The following is an 18,595-nucleotide window of genomic DNA, read 5'->3' on the forward strand; positions in this document are numbered from 1 at the left end:
TGTGTGTGTGTGTGTGTGTTTTGTAATTTTAATGAATTTTGTTTATTTAATATTTATAAAATAATGTATTTTAAAATTAATAGCATCATATTCAATATCAGATGCTAATTAGAAGTTAATATCTGTTTAAGTTAATTATTTGATATAACGAAATAAATAATATTAATATTAATAAATAACGATTAAGCATGTTGAATAAAATTCCAAAAAAAAAAAAGTGTTGAATAAAGTTTTTAATATTTATGTTAATTTGTTAATTGAATTATTAATTATTGCTTGATTTAGTTTTATTTTAATTAAATATTTTTTCTCAATATTAGTCTATACTTTAGCTTGTTTTTTTAAGTTTGATGTCATTAAATTTGATTAAAGATTGATTTCTAGCTAATTTTAAGAAAAGTATTAATTAGATTCAAAGTAGTATTTAAATGACAATGTATAAATTTGGAAGATTTGCATACTAGCTATTGAATTCCTATGTATTTACATATCTAATATAAACTTTAATTTTTGCATACATGTCACTTTACCTATGAATGAAAAAGTACATTTAATTTTTTTAGTTAAAATAGTGATATTTTTTATATGATAATGTATAATGACTTGTAATTTTAGTGTAATATTGTTAACTCGTTCTCTGTTGCGAGAGAATGATGCACCTCTATACTTACAAACACACAGTAAATTATTTTGACTGGGCTAGACTCTGTGTTTTTCACTTTTCAAAGTTTTCCAACATAAATAAGTTCAGTGTATATTAGCACAACTTAAGCTATTTTTATCAATATGTGTGTCAGATCTTCGTACAATGGCAAGACATTAAAATCATTTCACCGTCGTGAATTTTTTGACACACAACAATCATGAAAGTTATAATGTTATGATTATGTTAACAAATTAAAATATAATAAAAAATTTACCTATAATAAAAAAATTACCTTAAAAATTAGAGAAAGGTAACACTAACTCCACTGAAAATTTATTTTAGTATAGAAAAGTACATGCAAAACAAAAATAAAAATAAAAATATACATGCATGTGCAACAAAATAATGCTATAGTGATGTTAAGATGGTTTAACATTTCTTTTTGGGTTGTAGTGATGTAAGACACGTAATAGTTAGTATCGATGCTCATCCAAATGTCATGCAAATGTGCACCATCCTTAACCATGTTCTTTGATTCACTTGGTGTTGATGATTTATACTGCAAATGTTGCAAATAATAAAGGTGCTAAGGTAGAATTGGAGATAGTTTCCAACATTTCATCGAGTAAAAGGTGTCATTGACATCGATCTTTATTTTATTTGAAATTACATTGCAGCAAAATATCATAATGATGTACCAAAACGAGGGAGGGGACCATGTACAGTAGCCCCTTAGCTCTACTCTAATGTAATTCTTAGGACGACCAATACAAAAAATATGATAATGTTAACTTGACAATTGCATCCTAATCTGACAATGGACTTAGATATGTAAGAGGACTCGAGCCTACATACATAGATGAGCAAAGCTTTGGAACTCTAGATGATATTAGATCCATGATTGAAGGACTTAAAGCAACCACTAATGCTAATATATCATGATTATCATCTCTTTAATTGTTTGGATATCTATTGTCACTATTTTATTACTCATCTATTTTATTTATAAATAAATTGTAGGGTTCTTGTCGTCTCTCCTCCAAGTACTAAAATTACATAAGTATCTAATATTCACATATATATATTATATTTATTTGCATATAAATAAAAAAAATCATTATATTTATTTGCATAAATTTAATTTTAATAATTTTCTCATAAAAGAGCAAATTTTATAAATACCCCCAAAAAATAATCTCTCTTAAGAATAAAAGTTTAACATTCATTGACAGAAAATCAGGCGAAATTTTCACTCCCGCGGCTCATTTCACCGGTACCCATCTCCTATCATCTGCAAGGCGGGGAGTATGGCGGCAATCGACGGCGACGGTGAGCGGTGGTGCGCGCTTACCGGCGGCAGAGGCTTCGCCGCGCGCCACCTTGTACAGATGCTGCTCCGATCGCAGGAGTGGCGCGTGCGAATCGTCGATCTGGGGCCCTCCATCAATCTCGAACCTCATGAGGAGACAGGTGTCGTCGGCGAAGCTCTCAAGTCCGGAAGAGCTGCTTACATATCCGCCGATCTACGATGGAAGCGCCAAGTCTCTAAAGGTGTCGTCTTCTTTGCATTGCCTTATATTTATTTCAGCAGTTGCAATTTCATCGAGGGTTACGCTTTGAATCTTTGGATGTGATTGGCTGCTATTTTAGTGTTTCCGTTTCGTTATTGATTGTGCATCTTTGAGCTATATTGGATTAGTAATGCCGCGCATTGCTATTAGTTATGTGTTGTGGATTGAAGGTGAAAAAATCGTATCGTAAGCCCCATCATGGCTTACTAGATTTCAATGTAGGTTCTCACAGTAGTTAGTTTATGATTGAAAAAATTAAGTATTGATGAGTTTAAGGATACTTAAATATATATATATATATTAAAAAACATAGCATGATTAAATGTGATCTAATAAGTGCTGACGCCGCCGTACCGTTTAGTTCGTGCGTTTCACCAGCTTATCCGAAATTACGTTTGGGTTTTTACACTAAACGCAGGCCGCAGGTCGACCCCTGCGGCCGGCCCGCGGGCTGCGTTTCAGGATAAACAGCTTATCCTGAAACGTACAAGCTGCCCCAAACAACCCTTAGTATGCCCGGGAGCTTTTGTGTTCATTATGGCATCAAGATATCCAAACATATGGCATCTCTGATTTTAGGGCTCATTTCATCATGTTAAATCATTTGTTGTGCTAATTTAGGAGTAACTTGTACTGTTAACTTGGTCTAGTTTAATCAAAAAGCTATTATCTGTGTGATCATTCATTCATTTGCATTGCTTTCTTTTCATCCTACTTTAAATTGATAACACAAAAAAGTTATTTTTATTGGGAACTTCTTATTGTGCACTGATTCATAATTTTTGTTTTAGTTTCAGCATATTCTGAAATGTTGGTTGTTGTGTATTATTTTTATTGGGAACTTCTTATTGTGCACTGATTAATTTTTTTTGTTTTAGTTTCAGCATATTCTGTATTTTTTTTTTTTGTCAGTTATCAATCATTATTATATCTATACCAAATATTCTTTGAATGTTTTGAAAACTTTGTGGTATGTTCTATCCTAATGTGATTTCATTTTTTAAAATTTCGTTACATTTGAGCTTCATTCATTGTGTTAATTTCTTTAATATTTCATTTCTAATTCTTTTTGCCGTTTTGCATTTTACTATGTTGTTTGTTTCTATATTTTTCTCATAACTTTGTTTTTTAATTCTTTTTTTTTGCTTATAAGTTGTTGATTTTTATCAGCTTAATGAGCTCCATAACCTTTCAATAGAAAATATTTTCATGTTTGGCCTTCTAGGTAACCAAAAACAGCCAAATCCATGAGCTACCATTTAAAATCCTTTGAAACCAAAATTTGGAACCTTATTACATTCTCCATCTTAATAGTTTATTATAGTTGCCATTCCTCTTAAAATCAAGGTTTTCATAGATAATATAGAAATGCCAAGTTCTTATTAGGATTCAAGCATCACGAGCAGGCTTGTTAGATATTTATTTAAACCTATTTTCTAAGAGCATAATTCAAAGGTTGGTAGCGATCCATGTTGACCTATTTCTCAAGTGTACAATTTTTTTTGCAGCAAATCAACTAAGCCCAAGGAAGGACTAAGGACATATCTGTTGCTTGAACATTCCATAAGTCATGTCTTGATGTTAGTCATATTTGATTGGGCATTCCACCATTCTAGAATATAATGAATGAACTTTAATTGAGTTAAAATAAACTTATTATGAGTGCCATATCCATGTAAGATTAAGTTTTGAGTTGATTGATCCATGAATCTAGCTCCTTGATATCAACTATTCCATCATAAGTAGAAATCTCCACTCGTCATATACTTTGAATCTTCACATTCTTCTTTCATGAGCGGCAGTTATAACCTTATTGTAGTTTCTCTTCAACTATGTTTTTTTGTGGCATAGAGGGAGCATGAATGGGATATGACCCCACCCACTCTAACATAGCAACCATCTACTATCAATCTAGGGACTTAATTGACTAGTTTGATGCTGAATTATTTATAGCCATTGTTTGGCTTCCTTCATATTCTTCTTGCTCTTATCTCTTTCTTGAATTTCGATGCGTCTCAAAGTCAAGAAGTAACTCTCTTTTTTCTTTATATATTCTCTTTTCTTGTATAACACATAACAGATCACAACCTTTATACGAACTCGATCCACAATCAAAATCTCAATGTTATGATCCAAGTTCATTGTAAGCAGAGAGAATTGATTCATGAAGGTTTGAAAAATTTTGTAGAGGTTCTCTATTGATCTATTAATCAATTAAAGGCACCTCAAGACCGGATTTATGCTGTGGATCACTTTTCTCTTTTTTGTGTTATTCTTGTTGTTCATAGCAAGTATCCTCTCTATTCTTGATTATTTTCTTGCTAGACCAAAAATAATCAGTTTTTAGCGGAGTAAATTACAAGACAACTATAATATAATAATAGGATCGCTGCAAGGAAGCATTAAGAGAGTTACACAGTAGAAGTAAGACAACTTCAAGGCAGTAATTGGAGCCAACACTTCAAGGCAGTAATTGGAGCCAACAGCAGTGGTAGAAAGGCAATTAAAAAAGCTATAGTAATTATGTGAAGAGAAGTAGCTGGCTTTGCTTCTATAATACTTGATTCTATAGCTATTATTTTTCAGAAGCATTGGGGAGATGATTATGTAGGTTTTGTTAAATGAAAATGTGTTAGTGACTTTAATGGGTTAGGAGAACTTAGAGAGGAGAAAGGTTTTGGGAGAGTTTTTTTATTTTTAATCAAATTGCTTGCAGGAAGTAAGGCTTATTTACTTTCAAGATAAATTTTCATCAATCACCTAGATAATTTCAACAGAAACTATTCCATGCAAATTAATGTATATAATATTAACATTCTAACTCATCTTTATCGTGCTAAACTTTGAATTATGATCAAATAGTCTAGATTTTTAGGGCTTTGTTTTCTTATATGATAGGTGATTAATGATCTGATCTTTCCTATGAACTCTTGGTGTAATATATATATATATATATATATATATATTATGTTGTTGGTGTGATTTGAAAATCACCATTGTTGATAATTTTCATTGAAAAATTGAGAATGAGAACTTCTATGAAGATGATCTCTTTGATCATTCCATAATCTGAAATTAGAAAGTTTTTAGCCAAATAATTTACTCGTGTTTATTTAACTTAAAAAAATTCTTCCAGCTAGAGGACTTTCTAGATTTTTCTTTTGACTAGTTACTACTTCACCATAAATAAGTTCATCTAAGCTTCACCTACTTGATTTGTTTTTTTTGCTAATATGTACTATATGTCCAGCATTTCATGGCGTAGAAGTTGTTTTTCATATGGCTGCCCCGGACTCGTCCATTAACAACTTCGAGCTTCATTATTCTGTTAATGTTGGAGGTAATATATGCCAACTTTACTATTCTGTGAATCATCAGTGTTATTCACTCGTTATTCGCTCAAGTAGCTCTTTTGGTTTGCTGCAAAAGGAGTGCACTGTATTCCTTTTGAAAGAGTTTCAAAAGTTTGGGTGTTTTGTCAAACGAATTGTAAATGCAGTGTAAATTGTAATGCTTTTAAAACTCATTCTCTAATTCATTTGCAATGTATTTTAAATTTGCTTCTGTGGGTGAATTTCAAATACTTTGCTTTGTGTAAGTGTTGCCCATGGCCCGCCCGCCAGCCTGCCGTTGCTTCCCTTGCCAACTGACCACAACGGCTGACCGCCCAACTACCTGCCTTTGTTGCCGACCGTCGCCCGGCCCCCACTGCCCCCGCTACCCCCCACCACCTCCGCCTCTACCACTCACCAGCCACATTTTATATTATTATTATTTTTTCTTCAAACCAATCAAGAAAATGTGAAGTCATGTATTTATTTTATATTGAACCAAACTACTTTAAAGTATTCCAATTGCAAAACATTACTTTTACACTGCATTCATTGTGTATTGTATTTCTGTTTCACCAAACCAAACCTCAGAAATTTGCAAGCTTAGACTGATAAAATATTGCAGTTAGGAGCAATTTCTCCGCATTTCCCTTTCCTTTAAAGGGATATAATTGCAGATTTCTTAGGATTTTGTTATGTTAAAATTGAAGGCCATTTTCGATTGTTCATACTCATTGAAGATTTTCATGGGCGATTGTTCATGAATGTTAAATTAAGATAATTTATTATCTATGTAAATTATCAAATAAATTTTAAAAAGATCAGATAAATTTGTGAGATTCTTATAGCATTAAGATAATTTTGTTGGCTAATATTTACTTTTTCAACTTCAGGAACCAAAAATGTTATAGATGCTTGCATTGAATGCAAAGTTAAACGACTGATCTATACCAGTTCTCCTAGTGTTGTCTTTGACGGCATTCATGGAATTTATAACGGGAAGGAGTCAATGCCATATCCAATAAAGGTTCCCATAACCTGTACTTAAAAAAGGAAAATCTAAATAGATACCACTAAATTCTTATATGTTTACATATGACACCTAAAGTTCAATTTTTTACATACACATCACCTTGACTATGCATGAAAAGGTGTAATTCCCTTTTAAAAGTTAAAATTGTGGTATAAATGTAAAAATTAAATTTTAGGTGTTAGATATCTAAATACATAGGAATTAGGTGGTATCTCTGTAAATTCCTCTACTTAAAAATGTTCAAAGTAAGTAGCTGGATACAATGTTTTTATGTCTGAACCATTGAAATCTTATTCTTCTTTTTCCAGTTCAATGACTCTTATTCAGAGACTAAAGCAGAAGCAGAAAAACTGGTTCTAAGGGCGAATGGTAGAAATGGGCTTTTGACTTGTTGTATTCGACCTAGCAGCATTTTTGGCCCGGGTGACAGGCTATTGGTTCCTTCGCTTGTTGCTGCTGCTAGGGCTGGAAAATCCAAGGTAATGCAGTCATATTCTGATGATTTCATCTCCATAATATAAATCTATTTCCCGCACTGTTCAAGTCTTGCAATTACTATCATTTTTTCGTTACATTTTCTTAATTTTGTTAGGTGGTTCGATTTTTGTATATGGATGATAGTTCATAACGAAGTATAATTTAAGTTGGGGCATTTACAATCATACCACCCAATGCATATGTATTGACATATCTAACACTCAAAATTTGTTTTTGATATGGGATAATTACATAAAGACCACCAGAAACATTGATATTTACAAATTAACCATCTGGGTGAATTTTTTGAACTACCAAACCAGTGTATTTACATGCGCCACAATCAAACTATTGAGAACTTGATAAAAATGAAAAATATGGGTTAGGGTTTTACCATGAAATGCATCAAATGCTTTTATCTTATTTTTATTTTCTTGGGTGTCAAAATGGGGTTGGCTTTTCTACTGACACTAATGCAGGTGTTTGTGTTATACTAACATATTTTTCATTTTATCAGTACATCATTGGTGATGGAAATAATATGTATGACTTCACATATGTTGAAAATGTGGCATATGCCCACATATGTGCTGAACGAACTCTAGCCACAGGTGGTACAGCTGCAGTTATAGTAGCAGGACAGGTAATTTATTTTTGTTTTTATTTCTTCTCCTTGATAATTTCCTCTTACTTTACCTTCCCTCAGGCATATTTCATTACAAATGTGGAACCGATAAAATTTTGGGAGTTCATGTCATTGATTCTTGAAGGCCTTGGATATGAAAGGTGAAAATTTTTCCATGCTATTTGCTTTTTGTGCTGATTTGTGCAATTTAAAATTTGCATAAGCTCACTATAATGCATGCAGCACACTCGGCCTAATGGTTAGATGCTTTGTCTCAAAGCACGAGGATTTGAGTTTAAAGTTTTATACATATGGGTGTGTTTACGAGTAAAGAAAAGCGGGCATTTACGTACATTCCACACAAATCATATGTTCTTACATATCTAAAACAAACTTTGATATTAACATTGACAACACTTTGATCAAATCACCATAACGCTTTAATCATGAATCATTACTCTTCAAGGACCAATTCCTATCATTTCCGTTTGGAGTTTCAGCCACTTTATTGACCCATAATTCATTATATTGCAAAGCATAGACGTTTCCTGTATATTGTGTGTTTGTTTTCCTAACTTATATTGAATCTCTTGGAGTGATTTGTAATAACTTTTATCATGCTGTCTCTCAGTAACTGAAAACCCTAGTCTTCTACTTTTCTAATTGCATTTGAATATCCCAATATGGTGAAGTGTTGAATCGATATGAATTTCACAACCATTGTAAACAAAATATGTCCTCCTTCACCTCTTTTTGCTTCTCGCACCAACAAACCTACAAAAATGAAAATGGATGCTCACACAGTGGGGCTGTAAGGATACAAATGTACATGAGTTCATGCACATTGATCCTCCTCCTCCTCCCCCCCACACCACCCAACCCCACCCCCCCCCCCCCTCTCTGCCCCTTCTCTATTTTTTTTTAGGAAGATTGGCATGCATATCACTCAATTCTTATGTATTTATATTAGAATTTTTATTTATTGGCTAGTTTTAGCCTTTTGAACTATATTGATACGACATTTGGCCTTCATAAACAAATATTAGCTTTGATTCTTTATTATTCCTTTCATTTTCTACTATATCCTGTTTTTATTTCTTTCTTTTATAATAGAGATCCTGTAATGGGTACTTATACCCCTCTATGCATCACTAATATTTACCTTGGGATCTATTCTAACATGGTATCAAAGTCATGGCCTTGACCTAGCCGTCGGGCCTCTCCTTGCCGTCATTTGCTCCTTATCGGCACTGACACTTCCTTTAGCCGATCGGATCTCGTAGTCTCTCTTTCCCGAGTCCAGTTCAGTCGGCTAGAGCTTCTTTCAGGCGCCGCTTTTACCTCGTGCTGGCCGGATGTTGCTTCAGAAGGCACAACCTGACTGTCCAGCTGCTAGAAACAGAGCCTGATTGCTCGGTCTCTCTTCAGGTTTGCCGGTACAGTGGTCCTCTTTCTTTCTAGCTGGCCTGACATACGTTCAATCATCAGTCCAACCGACCAAACGTGTTTCTACCCTCGAAGGAAGGCTGTCCAAATGGATCTCTTCTCGGATTGCCGGAGCTTCTTCTCTAGGTCGGATCTATCCCCTCCTGCTTCTGGAATTGTCCGATGCCTCAACAACTCAACATCTCCTTTGGATCAGTTGAAATCATGGCATAATCCTCAAGTGAACTTGATTCCAGCGGAGGGTCAATTCCGACCTTTGTTCCTCTGCAGAGACAGAAATACAACACGAACTTCTTAATTGCAACTCATTAACTAAGCGACAGTAACCTTCAACTCTGGGCAGGTCACCTCACTTGTGATCACCATCACAAACCCAACCATACTCGTAATAAATGTTGGATGCTCCCGGGAAACCTACATCCAAACCGTCGGCCAAATCTTCTGCTGTCAAGGGTTTTGCTACAACTTCTGAATCCAACACAGTACAACTGACCTCTACCTGAACATTCAGAGTACTCCAATTCTCTTAAAAATCAAATAGTGCAATTAATTAAGTTGTTTGGATTCAATCCGCTCTCTTCCGACCTGTCGACCTCTCACGTTCATCAATGTACCAATCCCACGACACTCACTTCTTTTGTCTTTTCTAGTCAATGAATTATTGATTAAGGTGCCATATACCACATGAAAGGAAGCTCTCAAGCCTTCTCGACATACTATATTTGTTTAGGGAAATACACTATTAAAATTGTTGATAGGTCTCAAAATTCTATTGTTGATAAAGGGTCTGCTGTTTTAATAACATGTCTAACTCTGGAATCTGTATTATATGCATCTTTGCTAAAGTGTAACCTTTTATCTGTCAATAAGCTGAAATATGACATTGATGGTGTTGCTCATTTTTCCTCTGATGTTTGTGTCTTTTAGGATCGTCGTTAGGGGAGGATGATTGAAATTGCTAAGCGGGTTGGCGGGTTTTACTTTTTACAAGAGAAAAGAACGTAGAACAAGGACACTCCATCTAGTCGTTGCAGTTTATCTCAGTTCACTGAATGCTTTCTTATGTTGTTATATTGCCGATTGGGTTATCCTAGTTTTTAAGTCTCTAAAACAATTGTATCCGTTGATGTTTACTAACAAAAATCCTTCTAATTTCAAATGTGTAACCTGTCACTTAGCTAAACATTATCGCGTTCTTTATCTGCCCCATTACCATCTTTCGCTTCTTTCTCTTATATTCACAGTGACTTATGAGGACCCTCTCGCACTCCTAGCTACACCAATAAACGTTGGTTCCTTTGATTGATGACCACATTCAGATGGTATGAGTCTATATTTTAAAAGATAAATATGAAGCTGCTGCCACTTTTATAAAATTTCACACCTTCATTTTGACTCAATTCAAAACTTCTATTCAAGTCCTTCGGACTGACAATAATCGTGAATTTTTTAACTTTATATTAGGAGAATTCTTGGTAAGTAAAGACTTCCTCCATCATAGCTTATGTATCGACACTCCTCAACAAAATGAGATAGCTGAGAGAAAAAACCAACATCTTCTTGGCGTTACTCGCTCCATTATGCTTCACTCTAGTGTCCCAAAACGTTTCTGGAATGATGCCATTCCTACCGCTGCTTGTTTCATCAATAGAGTTCCCAAAAAAATTTACAACTTTCGTAACTCTTTAGCCGTCTTGAGACCGTGTTTTTCTAACATTCGGGTATTCTCTACTTTAGATCTCAAAATTTTTGGGTGCACAACCTTTGTTCAGAATACAGCCTCAACTCGGGGTAAACTTGATCCCAATCCATAAAATGTGTTTTTCTCATATACAATGCCATTCAAAATGGGCATCAATGCATTGACCCTACCATAAATTCGGTTTATGTTAGTGCCGATGTCTCTTTTTTTGCAAGTGTTTCCTACTTTCCTAACTCAGTTTCCAGTGAGGGGGAGCTAGAGTTCTTGTACACTTTTCTTTACCATACGACACACTCGTTTCTTGTGGATCCCCCCCCCCCCCCCACGTCATCTACCATCGAGGAACCCTCCATTCCTTTGGTTCTACAGCTACTACCATCACTAAGGAGCCCTCTGTCCCTTTGGTTCCACCAACACATTCTCACACTCTATTTTTACACTCAACACACTCGTTTTGATGCGCCTACTCTATAGGTTACTAACCCTTTGCTGGACCTTGAATCCCCTCCAGACGACATCCCCAACACTGTTCCTACTTTAAATGAGGAAGTCAGTTCCTGTAATAAGTTACACAATAAGACATGTTTTCTCTATCTTGTGGCAAACTATATTTCTTTTCGTAGTTTATTGTCAACCTACAGAGCATTTGCTATATATCCCTGACCAATTATCAACTTTCATCTACTATTGAGGCTGCCTTAGCAGACCCAACCTGAAAAACTGCTGTCATGGAGGAGATGAATGCCCTTCAACGGAACTATACTTGGGACTTTATTAATCTTCCTCGGGGCAAGAAAGCAATGGGAGACAGATGAATTTTTAGCATCAAGTTTAAATCTGATGGATCATTTGAACGTAATAAGGCACTTTTGGTCGCCAAAGGGTACTCACAATTCTATAGAGTTTGCTCTAGTTGCTAAATTAAACACCATTCGGGTTCTTTTATCCCTTGCAGTGAATTTGGATTGACCCTTATTCCAGCTTGATGTCAAGAATGTGTTTCTGAATGACGATCTTACAGTGGAGGTATACATGGTTCTTCCTACAGGCTTTGACTCCACTGCCTCTCAAGGGCAAGTATGTAGGCTGCAAAAACCCCTCTATGTATTGAAGCAATCACCATAAGCATGGTTTGGAAAGCTCGCAAAGGTGTTGGTAAACTATGGGTTCACTCAGGCTCAATTGGACCACTCTCTCTTCTTCCGACATTCCTCCAACGATCAGGTAGCTATCCTTATTATCCATGTTGACGATATTGTTCTCACAGGTAATGATCTACCAATATTGGAGTCTCTGAAAGATATTCTTGTTGCTTCCTTCGAAATGAATGACTTGGGATCTCTCCGGTACTTCTTAGGCATGAAAATTGCTTGGTCATCTTAGAGTATTTGCTCGTCTCAGTGGAAATATGTGATTGACCTTTTGACAGAGAACAATCTTTTCCTGTGCAAACCAGTGGCTGTCTTGATGGATCCCAATGAAAAACTTCTTGCTATTCCCAATGTTGTTCCTGTAAATATGACTCACTACCAGCTTCTTGTGGGGAAAGTCATTTACTTTGCCCATACACGCCTTGACATTTGTCATGCAGTTGGGATAGTTAGTCAATTCATGCATGATCCCTATGAGCATCATTTCTAAGTTGTGCATCAGATTCTCCACTATTTAAAAGATACATTAGACTCAGGTTTTTTTTTCCCGCCATACTCATTCTATTACAGTTTACTAGACGCTGATTGTGCTGGGTTTATCCATGATCGGCGATCTACATCGGGACACCATTCATCTGTGTGGGGAAATCTGGTCATGTAGAAAAACATGAATTAGTCTATAGTTGCTTGGAGCAGTGCGGAGCTGAATTTCAGTCCATGTCTGAGAATTTGTGAAGCATTTTGGTTACGCATCATGTTCCACGAACTGCGTATTACATTCTCCGCTCTCCTACTATTCTATGATAACAAGACGACCGTTAGCATTGCTCACAACCCGATCCATCATGATCGCACCAAGCATGTTGAGATTGACTGACACTTTATTAAAGAAAAACTTGAGTCCAGGGAGATCTGTGTTCTGATTGTACCATCGAGTGACCAACTGACAAATATCCTCACAAAGAACCTTCCTCGACTGTTGTTCGGCGATTTCAAATCCAAGTTGAACATGACTGACTTCTATGCTTCAACTTGAGGGGAAGTGTTAGAATATTTATTAATGACTAGTTTTAGCCATTATTAATTCCTGTTTATTCTGCGTTATTAGCTTGGATTCTTTGTTATTCCTTTCCTTTTCCACTTTATCCTATTTTTATTTCTATGTTTTCTAATAGAGATCTTGTAATGGGTATTTATACCCCTCTTTGTATCAATAAGATTTACCCTGAGTTCTATTCTAACAATTTACATATCTAACACCCAAATATAAATTTTTTACATGCATACCACCTTACCTATGCATGAAAAGTTGTATTTCACTTTTTAAAAGTTAAAATATTGGTATGTGATATGAAAGATTTCGGTGGTATAAATGTGACGAGTAAAGTATAGGTGTCAGATATGTAAATATATCAGAATTGGGTGGTATGTATGTAAATGTTCCCTTCTTTCATCTCTCTGTCCAGGACATACACTTGAAGGTGGGGTGGGGCTGGTGATTGGAGGGAATCAGAGCATACATGCACCCACAGTCTTTTTCTTCGGCATGAAACTGCGCATATTAGAGAATGATCAAAAGAGGAAGAAAGACAAAGTTTTAGTTTCATGAATGTTTTTTCATATGCAGGCCGAGTATAAAAATTCCTGCTCCTGTCATGATGCCAATAGCTTATTTAGTAGAGTTGATATACAAGTTGTTCTCATGTTTTGGAATGAGTGTGCCGCAGCTTACACCTTCTAGAGTTAGGCTTCTTTCATGTGAGAGGACTTTCAGTTGCAGTAAAGCTAGAGATCATATAGGTTATGAACCTATTGTTTCACTCAAGGTCTTTTTTGCAGAATACACCCATTCAGTTCATTATTCTTCATTTCTAAAATACAGAGAATTCATGGATAATTCTTCTGCTTTTTTTTTTTTTTGCATGATTGCAGGATGGCCTAAGGAAGACAATAGATTCATTCTCCCATTTGAGGGCTGTGCAGTTCAAGCGAACTTCTAAGGTTTATGCCTATCTTGGAAATGAGAATGGTATGAATGTAACAAGTTCAAAAACCTAATTTCTCAAGATTTCAGTTTAGTTTTCTTGGCTTATGGGGGTTGGTCGATTTGTTTTTCAGTTGCAAACACTCTCCTTTGGAAAGATAAGAAGCAATCTCTCATCTCTGTTCTATTCTTGGCTGCTATTTACTATTATTTCTTTGCATCCGGCTACACTTTAATCACAGCAATGGCGAAGCTTCTTTCTCTGTCTGCATTATTTCTGTTTGTCCATGGCATGCTACCAACAAAAATGTATGGATCTGCCTTTCTGTTAATCAAAACTATTTCCCAGCGATTTTGAAATCATTTGCTTTTTTCTCCTATATTTCACCAATATGTCATTGTCAATTTACACGATATATCTTCCTTTTTTAACTGAAAAAGCACATTCAAGTTATTTGTCATCTTTACACTAAAAATTCCCATTTATCACTTTCATACAAGCGTGGAACTTGTGATGGCTTGATAAGTAGAAGAGGAATCAGGCTAGAAGAATGAAATTGAGAGAGAAGACAGAGAGAGTGAGTGAGAGAGAGAGAGAGAGAGTACTCAACCTTGAGAGAGAAAATATGCAGGAGAGATGAGAGAGGAAGACGGACCAAGAATGGGTGAGGCTAATGTGTAGCTTGCTTTAGTTTCTATTATAATATGATAATGATATGCTTAAGACAAGGTTCAGATCATTTATTTAGATTAAGGGTCTCTCATAATGACAAACATGCCCGTAAATTATAAAGCATTTACATGACATGAAATAAACATGACACATACATGTGATTTAATTTATGCTTATGATTATATTGTGCTTTTTGTCAATTTCTATGGTGTGCGAAGAGTTCTTCTCTGGATAGTTGAAGAGGGACACCTTCTAATGAGTTGGTGTTTATGTAGGAGGTGACATTGAAATAAAACTTAATACTTTTAGATGTAGACTAAAAATATAGCATGGAGAATGTGGAGGATTACCATCATGAACCTATATGGGGCGCAGGCGATTGATTATTTTTTTGTGGGGATGGATATGTGAGGCTGTTAGTGTTTCTACGCAAAATAATATTAAATTTGTTTATTAGAATTTTTCATACTTTAGGTCGTATCAATAATTTAGAATGAACACATTTTTATTCATGTGATAATACATTAAAACACTTGTTAATTCGGAGCTGTTTGATCAACAGTCTTAACCAGTGTATTGCATTTTTAATACTGGAATTTTGGAAATTCAGCTATTTTTTGATGTAATTACAATTCAATGTAAAATAGTATTGTATTAGAAATTCAGCTTTTTGTTCATTTTCGTTGAATTTAGAATTCAATTGATTTGGCCGAATTTAAAACACATAACTTAATGTAAAGTGCAGACCGCCAACCACCACCACCACCGTTAGCCACTACCGTCACCGCCACCACCATTCTCATTTTACTTTAAACCAAAAAAAAAAAAAAAATGAAGTCGCTCGTTTATTTTACTATAAACTAAACAACAACAAAGTATTTGAAACGCAATACTCGTGCACTACATTTATTTTACATTACATTATGTTTTTTGCAGGCAAAACAACCCCTTCATTATTGAGGTTTGCATTACCAAAGGAGAACCATTACAGGAAGTTAAGACAACATAATAATACAAGTTATTTGTAAACATATTATAAAGAAAACTTTTTTGAAGTCAGCGTACCTTTAGTAATTTCTTACCTTCACGACTTTTTGGAAAAGAAAATAGTATGATAGAGTTTAATGAGTTTAACGACTCAAACAGGCTGATAATCCCTCTTTTCCATAATTTTGTCACATAAGATAATTTCAAATTTTATTACTAAAGCATGAATAGATTTATATGTATGTATACGCACACTTGTTGGAAAACAGCAATGTTCAGATACTTGGTCGGGTCTCAAATAAATTCTTCGCACAAATTTCAAATTAATCTATCCTGAACAATTCCAAATAGTGACAACATAAAATTTGGATTTCAAAAACTTTGAAAATATTTATATAGCTTTATGGTCCAAAATGTTCTCCTAGCTGAGTGGTTCACAATAGAACAACTTGCCATCATGCATATATTCTTATATTCTGAATTTTACCTACAAAGCAATAAGTATTCAAATAATCTAAAATAATTTGATAATATTTTCAATATTTGCACAATTCATATGCATACAATTTATAAGAACTAATGACACAAACTTCACATCCATCTCATGTGTAAATTAGTAAGAACTGAACTTTTGTGAAACAAAATTGGCATAAGATAGACAAATTAACCTAATTAGAAAGTGTTCACTATAATTGAACTTCCACAAGACGGCCTTCGATCTTTGTTCTAGAAAATAAAAAGGTGCTGTTCGGCTTATAAGTAATGATAGAAACAATTCGAAGTTTCATGCTTTTAAATTGATTTATTATATAAATAGCAAAACATTATGGGGGCAGTTACATACGTAGCACACAGTTCTTATTTATTTACATATCTCACACCTAAACTTTCATATTTACACACAAAGGACTCAAATTTTTAATATCACATAAAAATAACACTATTATCACTTTTTAAACGTGAAAGACGCCTTTTCACGTATAGGTTTAAAGTACCAAAGTGCTATGTATGTAAATATGAAAGTTTAAGTGTCATATATGTAAATAAATAAGAATTGTGTTCTACGCATGTAAATTTCCCAAACATCATTGCCCTTCTTATTCTCAATATCTTATTTCTCAAACTATTATTTGTGTGAAAGATCATTTATCCTTCAGTGCATGGATTCATCGAGTGCTGTGCCATCCTAAAGATGCATTTCCTTATATTTTTAACGTATCATTTTTATTTTTTTGGCAATCATCCTAGTTTCATTAATCATGATCAACATAGAACAATGTTGCAGATTGGGCTACAATATTGAAAAGATGCCACCTTCTTATTTTCACTTTTCAGAAGAGAATGCCCATCAGTTTGCATCATCATTAGGTTCCTCATGGAATTCCTTAGTTGGCATACTGAGATCTCTTTACAAGGGAAGAGATTGGTCTTTATATCTTAAGGTTATTGAATTTTAAGTTGATTTTAGGTTTATATATATTTTACATTTTTGTTCTCTACTGTGTCTATAACTTTTTCACTGTTGATATCAACAGGTAGTCATCACCCTATTACTTGTGAGTTTCCTTGGAGCCATGACTGTGCAAAGCTCATACAAAATAGGTTTTATTCCTCTCTTTTCCCTCAATTGCAAACTGAGGGGGCATTTGGGGCAGCGATGCGGTACCATAATGTGCTTTTTTTCTGTTTGGCAAAGCTGCATTTTGCCAGGTTTTTAAAAAAATTACAGCTGAAAATTGCGTTTTGCAATGAAACCTAGCTAAGTGCGGTGACTGCTAGAAAGTTACGGTTTGACTTTTGAAAAAAAAAAAAACTATAATAGCAACCATAGTATTTTTAACTTCTTATGCAACAACTTCACGACTGCCTATTTAAACTGCAACAGTTGCCCCAAACAGACCTTGAACCTCATCTTTATCATTCTGAATTGTGATTGATATCTCTTTATTTTAAACTTTAAGAAGGAGAAAGAAAAAAAAAATCATTTTTTTTCAGGTATTCCAGCATTATTCATAGGTGTCTATATTTATGAGAAATGGGAAGATGAAATCGATGGTGCTTTCGATAGAGTTCGATTCGAGGTTTTGAAGCTGCAATCTTATGTTACAAAGATATTTAAGAGGCAGCAGTAGGCGCATCATTGCTAAAATAAGCTGGAGGTAAGATTTAACATAAGATTGGGGCATCATTTACATAAATACCACACAATTCTCGTGTGTTTGCATATCTAATACTTATAAACTTTTATATTTACATTAATAACACTAAAAACTTTAACATCACATAAAAATACCACCTTTATTAACTTTTTGAAAGTGAAATGCACATTCTCATGTATAAGTTTACGACACAAAAATATTATAAATATAAATATCAAACTTTATGTGTTAGATGTGTAAAGCATAAAAATTATGTGGTATATATGTAAATTTCCCTATAAGATTTTTTCAGTCTGGATGGCATTGAATCTTTTCTCATATAGGACCTGATATAATTAATCGTAACTATGAGCCAGATGTCTTGAGAAGTTGGAGCCCAGTGGATAAAGAAACGAGTTTCAAATTGGTATATATGTAACCTCTCGTCTACTTGTTGCATAAACTGAGTATTATTTCTTGCCATTTGTTCTTTAGAAAGCTTTTATTTGTGTTGTATGTTATCTATTAGATTTAATTATTTCAGTTTATATCTTTTAAGATTATTATTTATTTTTGGACGCCACAGATTTTTTCATTGTAAATCATTCGTTTACAAAATTGAGTAAAATTAAAATTTTTATTTCTTAATTTACATTTTCTATCTGCAAACAATCAACTATGCCATTTGATGAGCTTCAATGATGAACTTTTGTTACATTGACAATTTTTTAGGAAACAATATTAGAATTGTAGGGTCACAAAGGCGTGAATCCTGTACTTAAAAAAATAGTTTGGAAGTTGAACAAACTTAGATTTGTTTGAAAATATCA

General features: G+C 34.4%; 1 protein-coding gene across 3 annotated transcripts; it reads left to right on the plus strand.

Annotated features, from left to right (window-relative positions):
• The first annotated feature begins 1,871 nt into the window (after positions 1-1,871).
• LOC110039408 (3beta-hydroxysteroid-dehydrogenase/decarboxylase-like) lies at positions 1,872-18,335 on the plus strand. Of its 3 annotated transcripts, none has more exons than XM_020744452.1 (13): positions 1,872-2,197; positions 5,468-5,557; positions 6,443-6,576; positions 6,891-7,061; positions 7,577-7,702; positions 7,766-7,845; positions 13,611-13,809; positions 13,916-14,012; positions 14,102-14,276; positions 16,913-17,069; positions 17,163-17,229; positions 17,623-17,786; positions 18,110-18,335. In XM_020744452.1, exons 1-12 carry the CDS (start codon positions 1,954-1,956, stop codon positions 17,757-17,759), a joined length of 1,677 nt encoding a protein of 558 aa, XP_020600111.1. In that variant the 5' UTR covers positions 1,872-1,953; the 3' UTR covers positions 17,760-17,786; positions 18,110-18,335. The 3 variants fall into 3 exon arrangements, with proteins under 3 accessions (XP_020600111.1, XP_020600112.1, XP_020600113.1); XM_020744453.1 differs by having other exon boundaries at positions 18,143-18,335; XM_020744454.1 differs by lacking the exons at positions 17,163-17,229; positions 17,623-17,786; positions 18,110-18,335 and having other exon boundaries at positions 16,900-17,015.
• Positions 18,336-18,595: the final 260 nt, after the last annotated feature.

This window comes from Phalaenopsis equestris, unplaced genomic scaffold (genome assembly GCF_001263595.1).
Source record: "Phalaenopsis equestris unplaced genomic scaffold, ASM126359v1 Scaffold000002, whole genome shotgun sequence".
NCBI lineage: Eukaryota > Viridiplantae > Streptophyta > Magnoliopsida > Asparagales > Orchidaceae > Phalaenopsis > Phalaenopsis equestris.

Bases quoted from the DNA above. Each gene is read 5' to 3' on its own strand.
- LOC110039408 (XM_020744452.1), top strand. From the start codon at position 1,954: ATGGCGGCAATCGACGGCGACGGTGAGCGGTGGTGCGCGCTTACCGGC. The intron at 2,198-5,467 runs GTGTCGTCTTCT...CTATATGTCCAG, and splicing joins GAAGCGCCAAGTCTCTAAAG to CATTTCATGGCGTAGAAGTT. The intron at 14,013-14,101 runs GTATGAATGTAA...TTTGTTTTTCAG, and splicing joins CTATCTTGGAAATGAGAATG to TTGCAAACACTCTCCTTTGG.